Source organism: Papio anubis, chromosome 6 (genome assembly GCF_008728515.1).
Source record: "Papio anubis isolate 15944 chromosome 6, Panubis1.0, whole genome shotgun sequence".
NCBI classification, from domain to species: domain Eukaryota; kingdom Metazoa; phylum Chordata; class Mammalia; order Primates; family Cercopithecidae; genus Papio; species Papio anubis.
This window is the reverse complement of record NC_044981.1, coordinates 40,624,228-40,650,392: the sequence shown is the minus strand read 5'-3', so window position 1 is coordinate 40,650,392 and position 26,165 is coordinate 40,624,228. Positions and strand designations below refer to the sequence as shown.

Below are 26,165 nucleotides of genomic sequence, written 5' to 3'. Positions count from 1 at the left end.
TCACTCCCTCAGGTGATTCTAGTGTGGAAATTCCAGGTGTCGGGGATGAGAAGGAGGCAACTTTGAGGAGACAGGACTTCATCACCATGTAAAATTGGCCTTGGTATTCCCGTCAGGGAAATGCAGCCTTTAATCTGCCACCAGCAAGGCAGGCATTTATTGCACTCCATCTGATGCGTGGGGTATATGAACTAAAAGAGAGATGTTTTTTTGCCTTAAGATGCATAGACCTGGCGGTGACCGGCTCCGCGCCTGTAATCCCAGCTGGGAGGCCGGGGAGTGGGATCAGAATGGCCAGGAGGTCCGAGACCATCCCTAGCTAGCATGAGCGAACCCGTCTCTACTAAAAATACAAAAATTAGCTGAAGGCGTGGTAGGCGGGCACCTGTAATTCCCGGCTTCTTTCGAGGAGGCTGAGGCAGGAGAGTGGGTGTGAAGACCCCAGGAGGGCTTGCAGTGAGCCGAGATTATGCCACTGCACTCCAGCCTGAAGCGACAGAGTGAGACTCCATCTCAAAAAAAAATCTGGAATGATACCCAAAGAAAGTAATGCAAGGGGCTACCTGTGTTTCAGGGTGAGGGGTAAGGACAGGTGTGGGAAGGAGGCCTTTCACTGCGTACATTTTTTTCTTGAACTATACAAACTTGTTTATTACCTATTACAAAATTAAATATTCAAAAATGCTTGCTGCCTTTGCTGTCTGCCCATTGCTGGAGCTAACCTTGATCTCGCTTTCCTGGCAGGTGAAGTCCAAGACGGTGGCTCAGTGCGTGGAGTACTACTACACATGGAAAAAGATCATGCGGCTGGGGCGGAAACACCGGACACGCCTGGCGGAAATCATCGACGATTGTGTGGTGAGTGAAGCTGCTAGGTTGTTGCTTGTGCTGGCACAGCTCCCACCCCAGGCCCAGGTTAGTAAGTAGCTGGTGTTCGGTTTGGCTTTGCTGCCAAGATAGCAGGAGGAAGGAGGTGACAACAGCCCAGCTCCCCTGCAGGATTCAGGACCTGCCCTCCTGAGTAGGTAGAGGAAAGACGTCCATAGGTTTGGCCTGTAGCTCAGTGTTCAGATACAGAGGTGAGGGCTGGTGCCCGCTTCAAGGCAGCTAGGAGCCAGAAGAGTTAAACCAAGGATGGTCCCAGCTTTGGGTATGTTGGTTTATGATTGGGTGGTGTCCTGACCCCCTGGAATATTCTTTTCTGATCTCTCCATGTCACAGATGCTACTGAACTGAGCCCATAACATGCCTCAGAAAGGGTCCCTGGGATTTTGCCACAGTCTGTAAAGCATGAGCAAGAGGAGCTTTGACCTCTAGGTAGTGCCAGGAACCCTCCATCACTGAGGAACTAATTCGCTGCATGTGGATGATTCTAATCCTTACATCACCATTTATCCCTGGTATTGATTTCCTTCATTAGCAGACAGTCCACAGTCAACTGCACATTAAGTATGTACCAAAGACACAACAAGACCTAAATAGTCTCTGAACCCTGTGTGTGTTGCTTTGGTGATTATTATCACTTGTGATCCTTGCAATTAACTCTCCACCCTGCATCCATAGCCACGGGAAAGCTCCTTTTCACACTCTGTGGAAAACATTACCTACAGTGTATGTGTATATAAAAATTATGTATTACATTACTGAGCTCTAGCTTGTGTCACCATCAGTGAAAGTATTGGGAATTCATGAATTAGGTAAATATTTGAAATTATATTTTCATTCCCAATTGTGCCCCAGTTGTAAGGGTTAGCACATGTATGTGTGTTATTTTCTTTAACAGACAATGAAATAGCAGTTTTCATGTGCTAGGCATTGTGTTAGGGACTTTATAAATATTGACTCATTTAATCCAATGTAATTCATTTAATACCAATTCTATGCGGTAGGAAACTGAGGCACAGAGCTTAAGTAAATTGGCCATAGTCACACAGCTGCTGAGTATGTTGTTGAGCCTGATTCCCTTGTGTAGGTAAGAGCAGTGATATGCAAATTTTCTTTTGTTTGTTTGAGACAGGGTCTTACTTTGTTGCCCAGGCTAGTGTGCAGTGGCACAATCATAGCTCACTACAGCCTCAACTTCCTGGGCTCAAGTAGTCCTCCCACCTCGTCCACCGGAGTAGCCGGGACTACAGGCACACGCCACAACGCCCCACTCATTTTTTAATTTTTTGTAGAGGCAATGTCTCACTGTGTTGTCCAGGCTGGTCTCAGACTCCTGAGCTTAAGCAATCCTCCTGCCTTGGCCTCCCAAAGTGCTGGGATTACAGGCTCACCCCTGTAATCTCAGGCCACTGCACCTGGCCACACATTTTCTTAAAGAAGTATAAAAAATTTGGACTTGGCCAGGCACAGTGGCTCAAACCTGTAATCCCAGCAGTTTGGGAGGCCAAGGTGGGCAGATTACCTGAGGTCAGGAGTTCAAGACCAGCCTGGCCAACATGGTGAAACCTATTTCTAATAAAAATACAAAAAATTAGCCAGGTGTGGTGGCACACACCTGTAATCCCAGCTACTCGGGAGGCTGAGGCAGGAGAATTGGTTGAACCCGGGAAGCAGAAGTTGCAGTGAGCCGAGATCACACCATTGCACTCCAGCTTAGGCAAAAAGAGCAAAACTCCGTCTAAAAAAAAGAAATTTAGGCCAGGCGCGGTGACTCACGCCTGTAATCCCAGCACTTTGGGAGGCCAAGACAGGCGGATCATGAGGTCAGGAGATCAAGACCATCCTGGCTAACATGGTGAAACCCTGTCTCTAATAGAAATACAAAAAATTAGCCAGGCATGATGGCGGGCACCTGTAGTTCCAGCTACTCGGGAGGCTGAGGCAGGAGAATGGTGTGAACCCGGGAGGCGGAGCTTGCAGTGAGTCGAGATTGCGCCCCTGCACTCCAGCCTGGGCGACAGAGCGAGACTCGGTCTCAAAAAAAAAAAAAAAAACTTTTGGACTCATTAATGCTTCAAAGCCTATGCTTCTAACTAATAATTGATCCTCACTATGAAATATACATACATATATACATTTATGTTAGAGCCCAAATATCAGAGAAAATAGAAATCTGTAGAATAGAATGGTATTGCCATTTTTTCAATCAGAGATGGCAGTATTCTATATTCAGGATTTCTTGTGACCAGGGCTTTGGTTTGACTCATTTAAGTAGTGATGTATGATATCAGAATAAGTAGTGATGTATGATATCAGAATAATCTTTTGCTCGTCTGTGGCCTAATGTTTAAAAAAAGTGTGATCACCCAGGCACTGTGGCTCACACCTGTAATCCCAGCACTTTGGGAGACCAAGGCGGGCGGATCACGAGGTCAGGAGATCAAGACCACCCTGGCCAATATGGTGAAACCCCATCTGTACTAAAATACAAAAAATTAACTGGACGTAGTAGTGACGCCTGTAGTCCCCGCTACTCAGGAGGCTGAGGCAGGAGAATTGCCTGAACCCGGGAGGTAGAGGTTGCAGTGAGCAGAGATTGCACCACTGCACCCCAGCCTGGGCAACAGAGTGAGACTACATCTAAATTTAAAAAAAAAGAAAAGAAAAGAAAACAATATGATCTCCTCCAGTTCAGTCAACTAAAAGCAGTTGAACTCCCACAATGTAAACAGCAATGTGTATATAGTGCTGTGGGCAACCCGAGGATGTTAAACGACCCCTCCCTCCTCTCCCCCCACCACGCAGAACATATGTCCTTGTTGGGAAGATACAACATGTGTAAGTGGAAATACACCACGAACCCCAAGAGTGTTTAAAAGCAGTATGCAGTGAGAACCAGGAAGTCTTAGATGGAGCCTTAAGGACTCTTTCACCCAATTTCACCATTTTACAGGCAGAAAGTTGAGACCCCGAGAGGGGAAGGGGCTTGCCCCAGGTCACACAGCATTGCTTTCCAAATGAATAGAAGAGACAGTAAACAAGGAAGCACAAAGATTCCTGCCTTGAAGACCTAGGCTTGCTAGCCTGTAAAATGGCCAGATGATTTAAATGATGTAGAAAGTCCTTTCCAATTCTGGAATGTTCTGGGCTCTGTCAGTGCCATGTTTTGGAAGAGGGGCAAAATCAGAGAATATGGTCTTCCGAGGTAAATTGGTGCATCTTAGGCCTGGGCGTTATCAAGTGCCTAGGACAGAGCCTGGCATAATATAGTCACTCAGTAAATGTTCGTTAAATGAATGGGTGAATATTTTTCGAACATAGGAGTTGCTCTGATTCATAAACATTCCTTCTGTGAATTCACTGGAGGGAGATGGAATGAACAAGGGGATGCTGAGCAGAGGAGTGATGCTAACAAAGATGTTTCCACACAAGGCAGAGGCACCGTCTTGGACTACGTGGGCTTTGAAGATGGGTAGGAAGGCCCAGGCCAGCATGAAGCTTCAGATGAAGGAGGAGAGGGTAAGAGGGTGCCCGAGGGGCCACACCCTCGGGTTTATTCACCAGGAGCCAGTATTAGGCTGGGCCAGGAGTGTCCACACCCTGGTTACTTGTGAGCTTAGGGAGAGCAAAAGGCTTATGTGCAAAGATGACTCAGGCCCACAAAAAAAAAAACAAGAAAATCTTGATTAAAGGCCAGTATGGCAGCTCACAGGGGCTTTGTGGGCACTATGTGCACAGTCAGCCTTCTAAGCATAGTTTGCCAAGTGGAGATGAAAAACTGGGATCATGGGGATCCCGGGGAGGGTGCACCTGGGGAGGGTGTGCAAGGCACAGTCCTAGGATGTGGTCCTACTCTTTGTCCTCGGGGCCTGTCTGGGACACCTGGGATAGCTCTTCTGATCATGTGTCTTCAATGTTTTACGAAAGGGCGGGTGACCATTTCCCTGCAGATGGAACATGAAGGAACATGCTCAGGTGGTTCAGGGATTATTGAGGACTTGAGAGAGGGGGAAAGAAGGAGGTTTGAAAGGAGTGATTGCCCTTTAGCTAAGTAACCGGGAGGTCAACAGAGCACAGCTGCTCACTCCGCAGGGGCAGGGTGACTGGAAGCAGAGGAAGAGCCAAGATGGGTTCTGTTAATGAGGTGAGAGGAGAAGGTGTTGGCCACACGTTCCTGTCCCCTGCCTGTGCTCATGCTCCCCAACTCAGGACAAATATATGGGGCTGGCCGTGACCAAAAATTAGCACAATTCAAGAAACCAACTGAGGCAGTTAACTGACTGTGGAAAACAGCAATCAGGGCTCCAAGGGCAAAGGTAGAACTCACAATGATGTCAGCACAGTTACCTACAGCACAGTCCATTGACAAGGGCCTTGGGAAACACCCTCCTTCCCTTTGACATTTCAAAGCAGCTGGTTCCAATGATACTGAGAGGTTTAGGATCTCTAAGCTATTTCCAGATAGACAAATATGCACCTGTGGACATTTGCAGCCAGACCAAGGAGTGAAGAAGGTTGAAGTTTTGGAATAAGATAAGGCCAGGTTTTGAATCTCAGTTCAACTTTTTTACCAGCTGTGTGACCTTGAGAAACTTATTTCTTGGGTCGATTTCCTCATTTGTTTAAAAATGAAAAAATTTTACAGTGTTATGAGAACTAGAAATTGTGTGTGTGTGTGTGTATGTGTGTGTGTGTGAAATGCATGATTCTCAGCAGGCATTCAATATTGTCATCATCATCATTATTATTAGCGACTGTTACACACAAATTTGTGTCTTTGAGCAGATTTGGGTTGTTGAGCATTTGTATTCTGACTTACCAATTTCTCATAATATAAATTCCATTTGTGTGCCTGAGAAATAAAAATATCCTCCTCCTCAAGAAACTCTTATTGTGGACACTCAAGGTTCTGAGCACCATGTTAAATGTATAGCCTCCTCCCCACCCCCATATTTGCCCGCCTTCTAATTTTGGAATATACTAAATGTTTTGTTTCACAATATATCATAAAATGACCAACTTGTTGATACAAAGTTCTACATGTTAAGATTTCTGTTCTTGTATCTTTGTATCTCTTAGTCACTTTGGTGAGCCATATGGCTTGATGATAAATCATTTTGTGATTTATAGATTGCCAGTTGAAATAAAACCTATCTAAATTCTGGAGACATACATAATCATGGTACAGTGTAATTTATAATGTTGTGGCTATATGGAACATTTCTTCTAAGAATGTTTAAGCCAAACAATGGCATTGTGACAAAATTGTCATTATAACAAATACAAATACCATGAAACAAATGGCATTGTCATTTGTTGTGTGTAATTATTTTTAAGTGCCAAACTGTAGACCATGGGCTACTTAATGTTTGAGGCCACAAAGTCCCAGTTTGACATAACAACATTTTGCCTGAAACTCTTTGGGACAGAAAGATGGTGGAGTCCTACAGGAATAAGACCACCTAAGTGAAATCAACCTGTATATTCTATGCTAGTAAGAGGCTGGCTCCTTAGATCATAAACCACTTTGTCAAATGTACTAGGCCTACATCAGTGTTCACTGAGGTCTTCTAACAAATGTGATCATTACTAATTAATCCTGTTTACCAATGGAAACTGGAGCCATTTCTTAAATACACCCTGTTCCTACTGCATCGCAAGTGTACATGTGTGTGATATTAAATAAGGACAATACTGAAACAGTGAGGGGCCACTAAATGCCACACACATACTGGCATTGTCTCTCTCTCTCTCGCACACACACACACCCCAAATCCAAACTGCAGAGAGGAAGCTTGTGTTTTCTGGGTCCTAGGGTATCATTACTTTCAGAAATCTGTATCTTTCTTAGAAAGTCTTGCTTCTGGGCTTTAAGAATCATAGACTCCCCAGAGTTCCATCACTGTCGGGGTAGAGTAGACTGGAGTCCACGTGCATTAAGTGATGAGTTATGCTGAGAGCCTGGCAGAGGCAAATGACTTGCCAGGTCAGGGGCAGCTGGACATGCCTTTTCCTTCCTCGTTTATAAAATGAGAGGACTGTTTGCAGCCTATTCGGTGGCATGGTAAATGTGAAAGCACTTTGTAAACTGTAAAATGAAAGCTGAAATGAGGCTGATTGGTCCTCAGCCCTTTCGGGGCCTGCAGGAGCCAGCAACCCTCACCCCTACCCTGGAAAGGATGGAAAGAGCAGAATATAGTTAAGCAAGGGGAGAATGAGAGCCTCCTGGATCCCCGCCCTTCCATCCCAGCACACCCAGGCCACCCACTCCAAGCTATTCCAGTAACTTACTATTCTGTTAATCTTGAGGAGAGCAGGGACCTTCTGCTTAATTCTCCCCATGGCTGCTGTTCTGAAGTGGGGAGAGGGGCCATAGAAGCAGAGGAGATCATTATTCATAAGAAATATTTTTCTTGTTCTTTTTCATTAAATGCCTCTGGTAGGGGAAAATGAATAAACAGAAACATTGAATACACTGCTTTTTCTAAGCCCATGGTCAGAGACAAAAGGAAAAGCACATGATAAATAAAAGGGAATTTCCCCTTCCATATTCTCTCCTTTCGTTCTATTTTCTGACAAGACCAGAGTGGAGCGCCCCTTCTGTCACGTGCTTTCTGCCCGCCACAGGTCAAATCCAGCATCTTGCAGAGTGGTGTTATAAAGCCTCTAAAACAAATCAGCACAGGTTCTTCTTTAGTCTCTCTCCAAGGGGGATTCCATGGTATTGTATTGCTGGAAAACCCTCTTCACCACTGTGAGGAGACAGAGCTACTCACCGGCACGGTGCAGCCTGAGTTTTAGTCATTTTAAGATCTAATGGTATTGAACAAGGCAGGGAATCCTTGCATGTAGAAATTGCTCCTTTCTGCCTCACCATATCTTTGTACAAGTGATGAGGGTCCCAAAATGGGGCAGGGGACTTACTTCCTTGACCTCAAAGTCCTAAGCATCCTGAGACCAACCTTTCTGGGATCACGCCTAGCAGGCTCTGTCCGCCATTCCTTATGCAGAAAGAAAGGAGCACAGTGCCAGCATCCAGCCCCTCTCTCTTCTGTTGATCTGTGAGTTCTGTTCGTCACTAAGAATGCCATTTGGGGATTTTCCCCTCTTGCTTTTATTACCTTAACACTAGACAAGTGAAGAAGAAGAAGAGTTAGAGGAGGAGGAGGAGGACCCGGAAGAAGATAGGAAATCCACAAAAGAAGAAGAGAGTGAGGTGCCGAAGTCCCCGGAGCCGCCACCCGTCCCTGTCCTGGCTCCCACGGAGGGGCCGCCCCTGCAGGCCCTGGGCCAGCCCTCAGGCTCCTTCATCTGTGAAATGCCCAACTGTGGGGCTGTAAGTGTGTCTGTGTCGTCTGGGGATCTGGGACAAGCAAGGGCCATATAGCTGTGCCTGGCTTTAAGAGATGATGTATTTTCAAGAGTGCTCTTCCAACAATCACAGTTTGGCAGAGGGTGTTCCATGTTGCCATTGTTTTCTTCTTCATTTGGCCAACAGGTATTTACAGAGTGTGTGTTCTGTGTCAAGCACAATGCTGCGTGTTGGAGAACACGGAGAAGGCCCCTGTGCCCAGAAGTGTGTGATTCCAAGCTCTGTAGCGAGTGTTGGCCTCCAGAACATAATTCCACATTTCCTGGAGCCTCTGCACTCCCCTGGGCTGTGTGTCACACAAGCTTGTGCCCTGTCAACATGCATTTAAATGTACTAGGAGAGCCTGCTGACAAAGATCATCCTTTTATGACAATTACTTGACCCACCTCCTGCAATTTTTACCTATTAGAAGGTTTTGCATTTCACATTTCATAAAGTGTTACTAACTGAAATGTCACTAATTTAAAATTGAGAATATTGTTACAAAGATTTAACTAAAGTTTATGTTTGTACTCTATAGTGGAGAAAAAAGGATTTACTAAAAGTAAATTAATCATAAAAACAGGCTGAAAGGGAGTGTGTGTTAAGTACTGAGGCCAGTACTTTTCAAGAATATTGGAAGCATAATTTAGCTAAAATAAAACAAGTTCACCATTGGTCATTCTTAGCACTAAAGAAAGACCTTATGGTATCTGTGCTGGCCTCCTCTAAGGCTCCATGTGTATTTTAATGGATATTTTTAAAGGTTATTTCTCAATCTCCCACTGGTCCCCCACTAGTCTGAATTGGTGAGCTTTTTCCAAATCAGATTTCTTAAGGCCAGGTACACCTGTATAGGCAAGTTCTAGAGGGATTACCCCTCAAAATAATGTTGCCCCTTCCACAGGAAGCCCATTTTCCTCAAGTCGGTATGCTTTTCTTTGTTCGTACATGACATAGGACGGCGCTGTTCTCCAGAGTGCACTGAATGCTGCTTATTAAGCCTGTCGCTCAGATGGAGAAAGCAACAGTCTTTAAGATATTTAGATCCTAAAGCAGAAATTCATTTGATTTGCATTTAAGAAAAAATGAAATTGTTTTTTAAAAAAACAAAGATATATACATTTTGCATTCACTTTAGAGAGAACAGAAGAAATTGCTGACTTGTTTTCCATCTTTGATGTTTAATGACCTGGCCGTTTTGTATAGAGTGTTCGGTGCAGCATGATTACGATAATGACTTTAAGTGATGGTATTTCTTGGTGAATTTGTTCAGAAATTAGATGCCTCCTCAAATCATAGCTCTGTGTACAGTAAGTTGTGTACCAAATGGGAAGTTATCTTTTACTTTTTCCAATCAAATGCTCAGCAAGGTAGATATTTTTCTGTTCCAATTTTTCTTTACATAAAAAAAGAAGATATTTTTTAATGACTTTTAAAAATCACAGTGGAAAAAGCATGCTGGTTTTATTTTATTCCTTGCCTAACGATGGAGGCTTTGGTTGCCAAGTCAGCAATAGGTTTTTTCCTACGTAAGAAAATAAACAGAGCTTGACCGGGCGCAGTGGCTCACGCCTGTAATCCCAGCACTTTGGGAGGCCAAGGTGAGCAGATCACAAGGTCAAAAGATCAAAACCATCCTGGCGAATATGGTGAAACCCCGTCTCTACTAACAATACAAAAATTAGCTGGGCGTGGTGGCGCGTGCCTGTAGTCCCAACTACTCGGGAGGCTGAGGCAGGAGAATTGCTTGAACCCAGGAGGCGTAGGTTGCTGTGAACTGAGATCATGCCACTGCACTCCAGCCTGGAGACAGAGTGAGACTCCATCTGAAAACAAAAACAAAAAAGCAAACAAACAAAACACAGAGCTCATAAACGTAACACAGCAACTACTACAGCTAGACAGCCCAGTAGGTACTCCCCTTAGCTGATGAGTTTAACAGGCTGGGAGCCAGGACTCTTGGGATTCAGGGATATGGATTTACATCCCTTTATAGCGGTGGTTCTGAACTGGGCATGATTTATTCCCCAAGAACATTTGGCAAGCAATGTCTGACCAAAGATGTTGCTAAACATCCTGTACAACAGAGCCCCCCACCCATCACACCAAATAATTATACAACCCAAAATGATAGTAGTGCTGATGTTAAGAAACCCAGCTTTATGGCAGGATTTTAAAATTCTGCCCAGATCCTCCCTCTTTTTATCATTCTGTATTAAAATTTGGGGGTCTTAAACATTGATTCAACAATGGGCTACTGATTAAGACTATATATAACGTAGAATATGTCAGAAAACCTAATCATTGTCTTTCAAACTGGGTTCCTTAGGGTACTAGGGCTTCCTGGGGGTAGATAGAGCTGAGCAAACAGGCCCAATTCTGGGGCACTGTCTCCATTCTAGCCAGAGCACCTCTGCTTTTAACCTGAGCCTCAGTTTTTTGAGTAAGACCTGATTGCTTAAAAAAAAAAAAGGAGGGAGGGAAAGAGGAAGGAAGGAAGAAAAATGGGAGGGAGAGGAGGAGGTAGTTACCGGCTTTAAAAAAATTTGAAAGCTGGTCCAGCCCCCTCATTTTTCAGATGGAAAAAAATAAAGTATAAAGAAGGGAAATCGCCCAGCAGCTTTAGTTACAGTAAAGCTGGGTCCAAACCCCTGACGTCTTGACTTCTAGACAGTAGCTTTGTTGTTCATCCTGTGCCACATCGCTTCTTCTCTTCTGATTGTAGCAGTGATGAGGTTTTGATTGGCACAGCATTTGTGGTTGTGGTATTTGATCTTTACCTTTTGTAGCATATGCCCAAAGTTTGCTTATATAAAACCCTTGTGCCCTGTCATTAGACAGTTTCAAGTATTCCATGTTTACCACTGAGTAACTAATAACCCTAATTTCCTTTTCAGGACTGTAGATGTCATGTCACTCCCTTTCTTCCCCAGGTGTTCAGCTCCCGACAGGCACTGAATGGCCATGCCCGCATCCACGGGGGCACCAACCAGGTGACCAAGGCCCGAGGTGCCGTCCCCTCTGGGAAGCAGAAGCCTGGTGGCACCCAGAGTGGGTACTGTTCGGTGAAGAGCTCACCCTCTCACAGCACCACCAGCGGCGAGACAGACCCCACCACCATCTTCCCCTGCAAGGAGTGTGGCAAGTAGGTGCAGGGGACCAGGGACTGGATCTGAGTTCATGAGGATAGTTGCTGTATGGGGACTGGGCCAGGATGGCCTAAGGTTTCTTCAATCAGAAAAAAGAACTTAGAATTCAAAATTCTTCTTCATACCATCTTTGGGATGGGTATGTAGGCCTTGTCGCAGACTCAGAATATGGCCATTCTGTTATCTTAGAGCCTTGTAAGGATGGATATCTTCAGAGAGTGAACCTCTAAGTTACAAAACTTCCCTCTTTCCCAGGAATGGCAGGCGGGACTCTGGTTCCCACTCCTTCCCTTCACACCCAAGCTATGTTCACTAGCATTACTCTGTTTGCATCCCCACTGAATGATTTGAGAATGGCTCTAGAACACCTAATCAGGAACTCTCTATAACACAGATGGCTCATACAGGGTATTCCTACCACCTTCGCTTACTTCTGTGCCTAGGGCAGACATCACTAATCAATCACCACACTCTTTGCTATCACTTTAAGACAAAGCCTCAAATACTTTTCATTGTCATGCTTCAAGCTGCACAATCAATTAATCAGAGTTGACACATGAAATAAAACCTATTTGTTATCCTCCCCTTTTAGGTATAATTAAAAAAACAACAACAACAACTAAAGAAAAGTAACATGAGATAGTAATTATAATAGCTAACATTTACTGAGCACTTATTTTGGTACATGCTTTATGTGTATGAGCTCATTTAATCCTCACATAGAAACTCCATGTGATACAGATACTGTTTTTTTATACTTGTTTTACAAATAAGAGTTTAAAAATTAGGTAAAATGACTTGCCCTAAGTCACACTGCCAGTAAAGAGCAGAACTGAGATTTGAACCCAGTTTTGTCCGAATGCAGACCTGGGCTCCTGACCACTGCTCTGTCCTTTTGGTTTACTTTGTTTTTTGCTTTAGGTAGAAAATGCCATTGGTGGTAAGATGGGTGATTCCCTCCCACAGCCTCCAGTAGAGAATTCCAGTGTACTTCTCAATAAGTCCACCTGACTGGAAGGGTACTACATTGTTACGAATTACATCCTTTAGGAGCCTTGCTGAGTTCCTCTTCCCATAATTCCTAGTGCCTCGAGCATGAAGAGGAGTGTTACCTGGGAGAGATGCTGCCCAGGTGGTTTCTGAAACTCTACCAGGAAAACATCCACAGTTACATAAGCAAGGCCAGGTGGGACCTCATAGAGTAGAGCAGGCAACTTAATAGTAACTGCTGTTTATCAGGTACTCACTATGTGCCTGGCACTGTTTTAAAGGATTTTTTACATGTTTTAGTCTGTTTTGTGTTGCTACAACAGAATATCACTGACTGGATAATTTATAAAGAAAAGAAATTTATTTCTTATAGTTCTGGAGGCTGGGAAGTTGAAGGTCAAGGGGCCTGCATCCAGCAAGGGCCTTCTTGCTAAGTCATCCCATTGTGGAAGGGCAAAGAGAGGGGAGAGAGAGCAAAAGGTTGAACTTGCAGCCTCATACCCTATAATAATCGGCATGAATCCACTCATGAGGGTGAGGCCCTCATCACTGAAACGCCTCCCATTAGGCCACACCTTCCAACACAGCTGCATTAGGGATTCAGTTTTCAACGTGTGCTGTTTGGGGGACACATTCAACCCATAGCACATGTACTGATTAATCTTTAGCCCTGTGAGGCAGGTACTTTTAGGAGCTTCTTTTTTTACAGGCAGAAACTGAGGCACAGAAAGGTGAAGCCCCTGTTGCAGTTCACAGCGAGCAGCCTAGTGGGGATTCAAATCAGGCGGGCAGGCCTGGCCTTGTGCTCCTGGCTCTATGCCATGCTGCCTCTGATTAAGCCCAGCTTGGCAGCACCCACCAAAGTGAACTGGAACTAGCAGATCACTTCCTCCTGTGAAGCACAGGGATGGGAGAGGTGGGATTCGGTGTGGATCTCCTCCACACCCTGCCGTCCTTCCAAGCTGGCCATGATGTCATTTTCACATCACCACCCACCACATACTGGTGCACCACGGGAGAAATGGGCCCCTGGATTGATCTTAAGGCTTTTTTAATAGAAATAATGATGGAACCACCCTCAGCTGACTCTCAGTGATCTCTCACTTATTTGTCCTGGAGTGGCAGCATCAGGGTATCAGGGTCTTACCAGTTTTCCCGAGAGGAGCCAGCACCTCCCACTCATTAGGCTCAGACAGGCTACAACGCTACATTCCACCAGGTGGAGACAGAGGATGATTTAACTAACAAAAGTCAGTATTTCGTGTTTCCCGGCCATGTCTCAGTGGCATCTATTAAATGGTTTTTTGGAGTCTTAGGTTGCTGGGGAACTTTTTTCCACCAGAAATCCAGTTATGACTTTCTGGAAAATACAAATGGTTTATGTGGCTTTTCCTAACTCAGAATAACATTAGGCAAATGTTCACAAAATACCTCTTAGAGCTGCTTAAATTATGTTTGTTACATGGAACCATTTTCAGTGTGTCCAGGTAGAATTGTGATTTATCAGCCCTGTTGGACTCAGGCCTTAGAAACCAGGTGTTTTGTGATTTTTTTTTTTTTTCCTTCATGAGCTCAGGAGTGACTAAAGAGTATTATGCCACGCCCTGTCCATAAACAGTCTCACTCCTGGACACACTTCTTCTGAAAAAGGTCCAGATAGTTAATATTTGAGGCTTTGTGGGCCGTTTACTGTCTTTATCATAACTGCTTAGCTTTGCCACTGCAACACAGAAGCGGCCATCAACATTACATAGACATGGCTATGTGCCAATAAAACTGATTCCCAAAAACAGTCAGGATTTGGCCCACTGACCATAGTTTGCAGACCTCTCATCTGAAGAATTAACCCCGGCAATGTATCCTTTTATCCCAGGGTTTCTCAACCTCAGCACTATTGGCATTTCGAGTCTGCTAATTCCTTGCTTGGGGAAGAGGGGGTGTCCTGTGTTGTAGGATATATAGCCATTATGGTAATATCTTGGCCACAAAGCAGGGGCCTTAAGTGAAAGGGAGTAGTAGATGCAGCTCAGAAGTCAAGTACAATAAAGACAGGGGCCACTGAATTTGGCCACACAGAGTTACCGATGACATCGAGAAGAACAATTGGGTTGACAAGGGGGGGACAACAGTCCACTTGGAGAGGAAGGAGGAGAGAAAAAAGAGATCCACCAAATGCATGTGGGCAGATCTGTCGAGAATTTTGACCGTGGGTTGGGCGCAGTGGTTCACACGTGTAATCACAACACTTTGGGAGGCCAAGGTAGGAGGATCACTTGAGGCCAGGAGTTCGAGGCCAGTGTGGGCAACATAGCAAGACTCCCTCTCTACAAAATATTTAAAAATTAACCAGGTGTGGTGGTGTGTGCCTGTAGTCCTAGCTAATCAAGAGGCTGAGGTGGGAGCCTTGGAGTCCCATCTCACTTGAGCCCAGGAGTTCAAGGTTATAGTGAGCTGTGATCACACCACTGCACTCCAGCCTGGGCAACAGAGAGACACCCTGTGTGTATTAAAAAAAAAAAAACACCAACAACTTTCTACTGTGGAGGAACAGGGACAGAGGCCAGAGGCAGATGGTGGGTTGTTTCATGATGGGGACTATCAGGGCTTGTTAGCATGATTTAGAAGATTCTCCAGTGGAGAGGGCATGGTCAGTGATGAGGAGAAGGGGGAGGCTGAAGGCGGAGAAAGGGCCTGTGCTCCAGACTCCAGGTGGACAGGAGGCCTTTGAGAATTCCTCCTCCATTGTCACAGGAAGGAAGCCTGAGGCACAGTCAGTGTGTTCTGCCCCATCCCTTTCCTTGGAATGCTTGGAGAGGAAGGAAGGGAGGTGACAGGTCACAGGGGAAGGAGGTCCTAGAAGCTGAGCAGCCAGGGACTCTGTCAGACCACGCACCCCTATTCCCCCTAGGACACCCGGATTTCCAAGAACTCAGATCTCCTTCTAAATTCTACACACCTCTCTTTCTTTATTTTTAGAGTCTTCTTCAAGATCAAAAGCCGAAATGCGCACATGAAAACTCACAGGCAGCAGGAGGAACAGCAGAGGCAAAAGGCTCAGAAGGCGGCTTTTGCAGCTGAGATGGCAGCCACGATCGAGAGGACTACGGGGCCCGTGGGGGCGCCAGGGCTGCTGCCCCTGGACCAGCTGAGTCTGATAAAACCCATCAAGGACGTGGACATCCTCGACGACGACGTCGTCCAGCAGTTGGGAGGTGTCATGGAAGAGGCTGAAGTCGTGGACACCGATCTTCTCTTGGATGATCAAGATTCAGTCTTGCTTCAGGGTGACGCAGAACTATAAAGCCCTGTGTGTCACTTAAAGACAGTGAAAACCCACGGCCTCCGTCTTCATTAATCAGGAAACCTGGACTGCCTGCTTGTTTTGTAACCCTTTTAAACTACCTGTTTTAAAAGTGGTCATTTTATTCAGGTTTAGGAAAAAAATCCCATTTCTTTTCCTTTTATTTAAAAAAAAAATTGTTTTTGTGGGGGGTTGGGGGAATAAATAATTGGCACAACTATCTTTAAGAGGTGTTTCATCTGGGCTACCTTCTCATGAAATCATTCCTGGTAGGGACTGAAGCTGACCTTCATGTTTCATTGCATTCAGATGTCAACCATCCCGGTTGCCTTTTATCCCAAAGCTTGCTGTGAGTGTGTGTGTGTGAGAGGCAGGCGACCCTCTTAGTACTGGAGTCTTGGGGCCAACTTTTCCCATCAAGCGTTACTTTGATTCTGTTCTGACCTCATTCCGTAGTTTGCAGTAAGCATGGCATCTTCGCCTGGAGATACTATGCTAGGGGCAGCTCTCCAGGGGCAAAGCAAGCCCTGCTGTTACACAGCTCTCCTCCAGCACACGTGACATGTGAGGAGATGACCAAATGTGAAAATAGGTTTCCCCTGTGTTGCCTGTCATCCTTTGGGCCGTTTGCAGGAATGGAGTACTATATAATTTTAGGCTTTCATTCCCAGCAGTGTTTACTGAGGACCTGGTTTTCTACAGCAGGTGCGTCCTGTCCTCTTCTGTGTTCCCTGGGGGCTGGTCAGCTCCAAGTTGTGGGTCGCAGAACTGTGTTTCAGCATGAACTGACTAGAGACCCATCTGGAGGCAAATATTAAGTTGCCAGGACTGCTTTCACTTTAGGGTGATTGAAGGACACATATTGAAGTACCTAGAATGCCAGAAAGTGTTCTATTGCCCAAAAAACAAATCAGAAAAGCCTATTCTTTTTTGCAACACTGTTAATGATTAGTGGAGTTCTGAGATTACTTTATGCCACTTGGAAGTACTGTGAAACCGCATTCACTGGGATTTTGCTATAATTCACATCCGCTGGACTGAAGTTTACCTTGATGTTAGCTATAAGAAATAGTTTTCTAACACATATGATAGCAAATACAAGACAAATAGCATTGAAGGCCAACCAGTATGGCTTCGGATACACCTTAGCTATAATGTTTGCATTCAAACAATGAATGTATTCATTACAAGTCACTTACCAAAGTACTTCTAGACTTCTCCAACCTTCATGACTTTGCTCTGCTTCCTCCTGTCCCTGTCAGCAGGGTTGCTGTTTGTACTTGAAGGTAATAAACCTGTAATCCTTCAAAAATGCCATTTAGCCCCAGGCTTCTGAACTGAGTCAGACTGACCCATCCCACCGTTAGGGCAAAAGTCAGGCTGGGACACAGCCCCAGTACAGAGAGGATCCTGCTTCACACAACTCCCCTTTCGGAGTTAATGCAGCGTGATTTCCTGGGCCGGTGTTTTCAGGCATCGCCCACCCCAGGTATGCTGGTTCCCAGCTCCACATAAATGTGCCTATCACGCTGGGCCACTTGGCTGACACATTCATAGCTTGACATGAGAGAGAATATCAGCAGAAGCATGAGAGTAGGACCGAACGTCTTTGACTCTGCAAAAGCATTTAGCACACACTCATGGCGGGGAACCGGCTGTGAGCCACAGCAGCCCCACACAGGCAGTGGTCTCTGAACTTCAGGAAAGTCATGAACAGAAGAAAAACTAAAATTCTTTTCCATCCTATTTTCAGAGAAGAGGTCTTGGCGTTTTCCTACATCTTTTGTTTAGAGGGGAAAAAAAAAGTTTCATTTGCTGCCATTTCAGAAAGATTATGCTATCCTGTTTTATCCAAGCAGTCGTGAGTCAAGAACTGCCTGGGCAGTGTGCATCAACTTTGTGGCCGCGCCATTACAGCTGTCATATCCTTGGCTGATCGTCTCTCCCGGGGACTACTGCCCTCCACTTAGTGTCTGAGGGTGAGCCTAGAAGGGTGCTGCTATTGGGTCTGTGGAGCAAACATCCAGAAAAGTGTTTATAAAGCAAATGTATTGTCTCTGTTTAGAGATTTGCCCAGCTGTTCCAGTTTTAAACATTAAAAAATAAACTCAGTTGCCATGGCAAAAATAGAATGCACAGCTTACTTTTAATTTTCCGTGCAGTATAGCATAAGGATTTTTGACTTGAAACAACCAAAGAACTCCTCCATAACGAGACAGTTCAAATTCCTGAATTAGTATTTCTTGACTATCAACTTAAAGAATGGACTTCCTAGGACAATGTTGCACTTTTTTTTTTTTTTTTCTGAAATAATTCTGCCTGCATGTGTGTGTTGTGTTTTAGCTTCTCCCCTTACCCCACCCTAAAGAACTTTTCTTCCTAATGGTTAATGTCTCAACTCGGTTACTGTTTACTATCAGATGGTTTTTCATTAGTGAATTTAGACCTCTTTGAGAAAGCTTGTATATAAAAAGTTAACAGATATATTTTATGGAAAAACCCATCTTATTTTCAAATATATTTAACTGCTGTTATATTTTATTAGAGGAAGGTTGTAAATATTTTCTAGGAGTTCTATTGTAAAGAAAAGTATTTTTGAAAAAAATTAATGTAATAAAAAGGAAAACATTTTTAAATAGTGGTTGTGATTGCTTCCTGTTCTGGCTTCATTATGTTCTATTCTCAGCAGATGAATTGCATGCCTTCCATATCAGGATGTAATTTATTCAGGTTTGCACTATTATAAGTTGACATCATAATATCTAGTGTGCTTAACTGTATTTTCCTGGAATGCAAGTCCCTTGGTCCATATTAAAGCACTATGTATAGCATATTCATAATTTTTCTTTTGTAATGTGTGTATTTTTAATAAGGATTTTATGTAACATTTTGGCAAAAAGAGGACAGTATTTTCTAGTGAATTTTATAATAACATTTTGCTAAAAATGTTTCTTCCTAGGTCAGTTTTTGTTAAGGTGAACCAAAAGTCTTATTTTACCAGGGGTTTAAAAAAAGTTTGAAGCTTGAAAGCAAAGTTATATTTAAACATCATATGTAACAAATAAATAAAGATGTTTTATAGACTTGTCCTAAAAAGGTGCATTCCTTAAAAAAAAAAAAAAGAAAGAAAGAAACTGGGGCATTCTAGGTTGTTTCCCCTCCAAGTGATAAGCTTTTTTTTTTGTTTTTTTTTTAAATTGTCACAATGCTTCTTCAGAAAGGGAACCAGGGAAATTTTATTTAACACATTCTAATCATTAGCCTTCTCAGAAAGTTATTACAGTTCCTATAGACGGGCATTCATCAAATGGAGATGTAACCAAATAGACACTGTCATATTTATTTGTGAAAACCTGATTCAATATTGCATCAGCTGCTCTGAAAATAAAATATTATCTTTTTGCGTTTCGTTTGGCTTAAATATTTCTTCTTTCTAGCCACTGCAATGACTTCTCAATGCTGGATAAATGCTAGTTTACCTGTTAATTGGTTTCTGTAGACAACAAGTTTAACTCTGCTGATCAAATTTAATGCTCATTATTAAAGTGTCCCCCAACTCCAGAGACCAAGACATACATATCTGCTATTCAAGCAGTGGATGAACCACTTGGGGACTTGGTGGTCTCTAAACCTTATGACTCAAACTGCAATTCAAGGGAGTGCACTGTGACACACAGGTGTCTTACACTAAATCCTCCACAAAGTCTTAAGTCCACCCCGATTTATTTGCATTTTAAATCTGCATTTCCAAATTTGAGTAAGTATGTTTACTTTTTTTTTTTTTGAGACAGAGTCTTGCTTTGTTCCCCAGCCTGGAGTGCAGTGGCACGATCTTGGCTCACTGAAGCCTCTACTCCTCGGTTCAAGCAGTTCTCACAGGTCAGCCTCCCAAGTCGTTGAGATTACACAGGTCATGCACCATAATCTGGACACTCTTTGTACTTTAGTAGATGCAGGTTCTCAGCCAGGCTGGTCCCAAACCCGGCCCCTCGTTTGATCTCCAAGCCTGCCCCGCCCCAGTGCTAGGGATCACAGGTGTGGCTTTCACTGCACCTGGCCGTGGTTTGAAGACTCCCTCAATGTCGCCCAGGCTGGAGTGCAGTGGCGCAATCTCAGCTCACTGCAAGCTCTGCCTCCCGGGTTCACGCCATTCTCCTGTCTCAGCCTCCCAAGCAGCTGGGACTACAGGCGCCCACCACCACGCCTGGCTAATTTTTTGTATTTTTAGTAGAGACGGGGTTTCACCTTGTTAGCCAGGATGGTCTTGATCTCCTGACCTCGGGATCCACCCGCCTCGGCCTCCCAAAGTGCTGGGATTACAGGCGTGATGTATGTTTACTTCTTTGTGGTCAACAGAAAACTACAGAAGAACTGAAATTCTGGATTTCATACAGAAGTTTACAGAATTTTACAAAAATAAATTTGCTTTAAGTGGGGAATGCCTATTCAAGACCTTGATCTAGATTCTTTTGGAGGGTGGGAGGGTCGAGGGGGGTTGTTGTTTTTAAATTCATAGAGACGGGGTCTCACTATGTTGGCCAGGCTGATGTTGATCTCCTGGCTTCAAGCAATCCTTCTGCCTTGACCTCCTGAAGTGCTAGGATTACAGGCATGAGCCACTGCACCCAGCCTCTTTTGGATTTTTTTTTCTTTTTGAAATGGAGTCTCACTATTGCCCAGGCTGGAGTGCAATGGCACCATCTCAGCTGACTGCAACCTCCACCTCCCGAGTTCAAGGGATTCTCCTGCCTCAGCTTCCCAAGTAGCTGGGACTATAGGCACGTGCCACCACACCCGGCTAATTTTGTGTGTGTGTGTGTGTGTGTGTGTGTGTGTGTGTGTGTGTGTGTTTAGTAGAGATGGGTTTCACCGTGTTAGCCAGGGTGGTCTCGATCTTCTGACCTCGTAATCCACCCGCCTCGGCCTCCCAAAGTGCTGGGATTACAGGTGTGAGCCACTGAGCCTGGCCTCTTTTAGTTTTTGACTTTAATTTTAGCTGTTTACTTTAGACAACCTATACCAAATAAAATAGCTATTCCTCTAGAAACTGTGTGACTTAGCCAGTGTTGTAAATTTAAAGTCTATTTCAGGAAGCCTAATCGGAAGTTTTTTTCCTACTTTTATTCAGTCAGTCAATCCTCATGAGTCACCATGTACCAAGCATTATTCCATACTGTATTATACATGGCAGAGAAGAGTATATAAAGATGGCTACACATGATTCCTTCCAGCCAAGGAATTTAATACCTAGAAAGACATATGGGGGCCTTGGAACAGATTCAATTCCAGCATTGAGAAGAGCCCTATCAATATTGGGAATCCTCTCACCATCGCCCACACGTACACAGCAATTTATAGCAAGTAACTGTGTGTTCAATGAGTTACCTCGCCAGTCCTCCAGGTATGCTCATCCATGTGTGCATTTGGTAGAGACAGAACATGTGTGTAAATCCTGAATTCCATTTACTCCCTATCTACCATCCTCAGCCACCGTCAGCGAGCTGAGATGTGCTCTAGGAATGTGAATGAGAGTTCATGTTGACATAGCAAAGCATAATTGGAAGATATTTTAAGAAATTGAATAATATATTCCTAAGAGAACCATAAGTGATCTCTGAATTGCAGATATCCCTGTGTAAAGGAGCCAAAGGGCCGGGTGCAGTGGCTCACTCCTGCAATCCCAGCACTTCGGGAGGCCGAGGTGGGCAGATCACCTGAGGTCAGGAGTTTGAGACCAGCCTGACCAACATGGAGAAACCCTGTCTCTACTAAAAATACAAAAAATTAGACGGGCGTGGTGGCACACGCCTGTAATCCCAGCTACTCGGGAGGCTGAGGCAGGAGAATTGCTTGAACCCAGGAGTCAGAGGTTGCAGTGAACCGAGATCGCGCCATTGCACTCCAGCCTGGGCAACAAGAGTGAAACTGTCTCCAAAAAACAATAATAATACAGACAAAAATAAAAAAGGAGCCAAAGGGCTGATTACTTCCTTTATGTAAGAGAGGATCTTTTGGAAAGGGCTATCTTTAAAAACAGAACAACCGGCACAATCAAAATATGATTAACTGTAAAATATTTGATGTATCTCTGTTTATTTTTTCTGGACATAAAGCAAGGTTTACTTGCATCAACTCTCTAGAATCATCGGACTCCTGCTCATCTACATGAGGTCGGGTGTCTAGAAGTTTAGGCTGTAGGAAAGAGATGCTTAACGGATAGGCCAAGCTTCAGAATGCTATCCATGCCCACACTTCATGCCAAAGAGCACTGTTCTCAGCCCTACTCTTGGCAAAACCTGACGTTGCTCCTTACAATGACTTCTACTTAGGCCCTAGCAAGTTGGCACTTGACCCTAAACCATTAGGCCCATAGGCCATTTGGTGACACATTTGGCTCAGCCCAGGAAGATGAGAGGACCAAATCAAATTCCCACATTTGAGAGTATGAATGGAGAAACTTGATGAGCCAAAGCAGAAAGCAGTGGCCACGCAGAGTCCTGAGGAAGCAGAAACTATTGGTAAGCAGTGAAAGCCCATCACTAAAAAGAACACATTTGGCCTCAGGAGTGAAGAGGGTATCCCAGTCCCTAAGACTGTTCAAAGCAGACCTTTCCAGTTCCAGGAGCCGTCTGGACCACACAGGTCTTTAAATATAAGCCCCTATTTCTTTTGGAGTGGTGCTAGGGTGGTGGGTGGGTATTTCTAGTCCTATTATCGAAGAGATTTAAATAGAACTGAACCTTATAATAGAATCAGCACCAGCCCACTGCAGTGGTAGAAAAGGCACTGCTTTTAAGATGGTTATTGGTTTAGCTGTAACTAACTTACCAAATGACCTTGAGGGAATCATTTCACCTTGATTTCCTCATCTATTAAATGAGGACAAAATCCATGTCTTCTGGTGAGGATCAGAGTAGGCAACTTAGGTGAAAGTCGTTTGCAAGCACTATGGTTGCAGAACACTCACCCAACTGAGGCTACTCAAAGGGGACAGAGGCAGGCTGAAAGGCCTCACAGAAGTGCCATTTGGACAGACTGATGCAAACTTTGGAAGCAGCAACAGAGTTGGGAGTGGGGAGGCTGTTGGAAAACCCCATTGGCTGAGGCAAATCCCCTTAAATGTCACAATTCAGAGAGACTGATTCTGAGAAGGGCACTGGGCAGCCTGCCAACATGGGGCATCACTGAGTCCAGCAGAAGTGCACACAGGTGAGCCCGGGTGTGGTGGCTCAAGCCTGTAATCCCAGCACTTCAGGAGGCCGAGGTGGGCGGATCATGAAGTCAAGAGATTGAGACCAGCCTGGCCAACATGGAGAAACCCCATCTCTACTAAAAATACAAAAATTAGCTGGGCGTGGTGGCGCATGCCTGTAATCCCAGCTACTCAGAAGCTGAGGTAGGAGAATCACTTGAACCCGGGATGCGGAGGTTGCAGTGAGCCAGGATCGCACCATTGCACTCCAGGCTGGGCAACAAGAATGAAACTCCGTCTCAAAAATAAGAAGTGCACACAGGTGAAGTGTGCTGTTTCCATACTCTGGTGCAAGGCCGCACTGGAATCTCTGCCACACCTCAACATGAACTGAGTTCTAGTAAACAGAGGCCAGTCTGAGGGGCAGGAAAACTGGTTTCTGCTCCTAGAGCCTTCCTATCTCCTAGATAGGTGTGATGTTGGGCGAATCATTTCACCTCTTCTTTGGTTCTCTTGCCTACAAAATAGGGTAGTAATAACTATTTGTGGGGAGAAAAAAAACAACTTCATATGTGTACGGTTCTTTAGTTGGATGCTACAAAATATTCTCATAAACTTGATCTTTTTATTTTTAATCTCTCAACAACCTTGTGAGGCAGGTGAAGCAGAAACTTAATGGCACAGATAGTGGATAACATCTATAGTATCAGTACATGGCAGTATTGTACTAGACACCATACATTGGTATTGCATCGAATTCCCAAGCAACTATTGGAAGCAGGAACTACTGTTATCTTTTTTTTTTTTTTTTTTGGACATATGAGAAAACTGAGGCTCAGGGTAGGGAAGTAACTTGCTCAAAGTCACTCAACTAACTGGTAAACCTGGGATTAGAAACCAGATCTGATGATAAGGCTACAGTTTTCCATTAGGCTAAAATGCATATGTGAAAGCATTCTGGGAAAATAAAACTTAGAAATGTGCACAAATGGGCCAGGTGCAGTGGCTCATACCTGTAAAACCAGCACTTTGGGAGGCCAAGGTGAGAGGATTGCTGGAAGCCAGGAGTTTGAGACCAGCGTGGGCAACATAGCAAGTCTCTGTCTCTACAAACAATAAAAATAAAATAAAAAATGGTTGCAAACACCTGTGGTTCTAGATACTCCAGAGGCTGTGGTGTGAGGATCACTTAACCCCAGGAGTTTGAGCCTGCAGTGGGCTATGATCAAGCCAGTGCTGTCCAGCCTGGGCAACAGAGTGAGACACTGTCTCACAAAAAAATAAAATCAAATAAAATAAGACAATATGGTATTATAGAAGCAGACTTTAAGATGAGAAGAAAATAAAAGGAAAAATAAAAATAAATTTTTAAAGATTTACACAAATGGAAGAAGTTTTTTTTTGGAGATGGAGTCTTGCTCTGTTCTCCAGACTGGAGTGCAGTGGCGCCATCTCAATCTTGACTCACTGCACCCTCTGCCTCCCAGGTTCAAGTGATTCTCCTGCCTCAGCCTCCCAAATAGCTGGGATTACAGGTGCACACCACCACAGCTGACTAATTTTTGTTTTTTTTGTTTTTTTTGAGACGGAGTCTTGCTTGTCGCTTCCCAGGTTGGAGGGTGCGGGCCGGATCTCAGCTCACCGCAGCTCGGCCTCCGGTTTACGCCATTCTCCTGCCTCAGCCTCCCCAGCTGGGACTACAGGCGCTCGCCACCCTCGCCTCTGGCTAGTTTTTGTATTTTTTAGGTAGAGACGGGGTTCTTCACTGTGTTAGCCAAGATGGTCTCGATCTCCTGACCTCGTGATCCGCCCGTCTCGGCCTCCCAAAGTGCTGGGATTACAGGCTTGAGCCACCGCGCCCGGCCATTTTTGTATTTTTATAGAGACAGGCTTTTGCCATGTTGGCCAGGCTGGTCTTGAACTCCTGACGTCAGGTGATCCACCTGCCTTGGCCTCTCAAAGCGCTGAGTGCTGGAATTACAGGTGTGAGCCACTGCACCTGGCCTTTTCTTTCTTTTTTTTTTAGACAGTCTCATTGTGTCTCCTAGGCTGGAGTGCAGTGGCACGATCTTGGCTCACTGCAACCTCCATCTCCCAGGTTCAAGCAATTCTCATGCCTCTGCCTCCTGAGTAGCTGGAACTACACTCACACAACGATGATATTCCACTAATTTTTTGTATTTTTAGTAGAGATGGGGTTTCACCATGTTGGCCAGGCTGGTCTTGAACTCCTGACCTCAGGTGATCCGCCTGCCTCAGTCTCCCAAAGTGCTGGGATTACAGGCGTGAGCCACCGCGCCCAGCCCGAAGAAGTTTTTATTATAGCAAATCCCAGTTATAAACTTTTTTACTTGGAAAAAATTATGGTGGACATTAATAACTAGACAAAACACTTTGGCTTGCTGTAGGTGAAGCTAGTCATTGTAAATTCCTAAATACAAGAGTAACATAAGGAAATGAATAATTTAGAAACATCAGTAGGACAGTGGTATACAAAATGGATGGAGCACAAGAATTCCAATTCGTGTGGGGAAGGAAGAAAGGATTAAGAACCATAATTAGAAAGCCATTGCAATAAGGTAATTGAGTGGCAACTGGACCCAATGGTAGTGGCCGACTTTTCTTTTTCTTATTATATATAGATTTTGTTAAAATTTTGAAAAATGAAAAAAAAAATTGAAAAATGCAAAAATAGGAAAATAAATCACCCATTACTGAAGTAAATGGTGTCAATACATTAGTTTCAGTCTGGGCTTGGTGGCTCATACCTGTAATCTCAGTCCTTTGGGAGGCCAAGGCCGGAAGATCACTTGAGGACATGAGTTTGAGACCAGCCCACAAAATAACACAGGCAATATAACGAGACCCTGTCTCTACAAGAAAATTAAAAAACAAAAAACTAGTTGGCTGTGGTGGCACGCGCTTGTAGTTCAGCTACTTGGGAGGCTGAGGCAGGAGGATCACTTGAGCCAGGAGTTTGAGGCTGCAGTGAGCTATGACTGTGCCACTGCGCTCCAGCCTGGGCAGCCGAGTGAGACCCAGTCTCTAAAAGAAAAAAATAAGTAAATAAATAAGAGTGTGTGTGTGCGCGTGTGCGCGCGCGCGCGTATACACACACAACAATTTAAAGGTGAAAACATTAATGGGGCTTGGTAACTATCCAGACACTGCCCAGAACAAGGCTGGCCTCCGCCTGCCAACTGTCCCGCCCTCAAAAAGCACAGGATCGTGTCTCTATGGTTGTTTCAGCCGCGGAACATGAGGATGTACTCTCTCCTTTTGCGGAACTCTATG

General features: G+C 44.5%; 1 protein-coding gene across 20 annotated transcripts in view; it reads left to right on the top strand.

Annotated features, from left to right (window-relative positions):
* The window catches only part of TRERF1 (transcriptional regulating factor 1), a 226,742-nt gene extending 207,655 nt beyond the window's left edge, over positions 1-19,087 (top strand). For 14 of the 20 annotated variants that reach the window (XM_021937266.2, XM_021937278.2, XM_021937274.2 and 11 more), the window contains 5 exons: positions 745-858; positions 4,318-4,404; positions 8,018-8,221; positions 11,137-11,384; positions 15,355-19,087. In XM_021937266.2, the coding sequence (XP_021792958.2) occupies positions 745-858; positions 4,318-4,404; positions 8,018-8,221; positions 11,137-11,384; positions 15,355-15,679 (978 nt within the window). In that variant the 3' untranslated portion in view covers positions 15,680-19,087. The remainder of the gene's footprint in view (positions 1-744; positions 859-4,317; positions 4,405-8,017; positions 8,222-11,136; positions 11,385-15,354) is intronic. The other 6 variants (XM_021937280.2, XM_021937277.2, XM_021937276.2 and 3 more) reach the window with 3 other exon arrangements.
* The last annotated feature ends 7,078 nt before the right edge of the window (positions 19,088-26,165 follow it).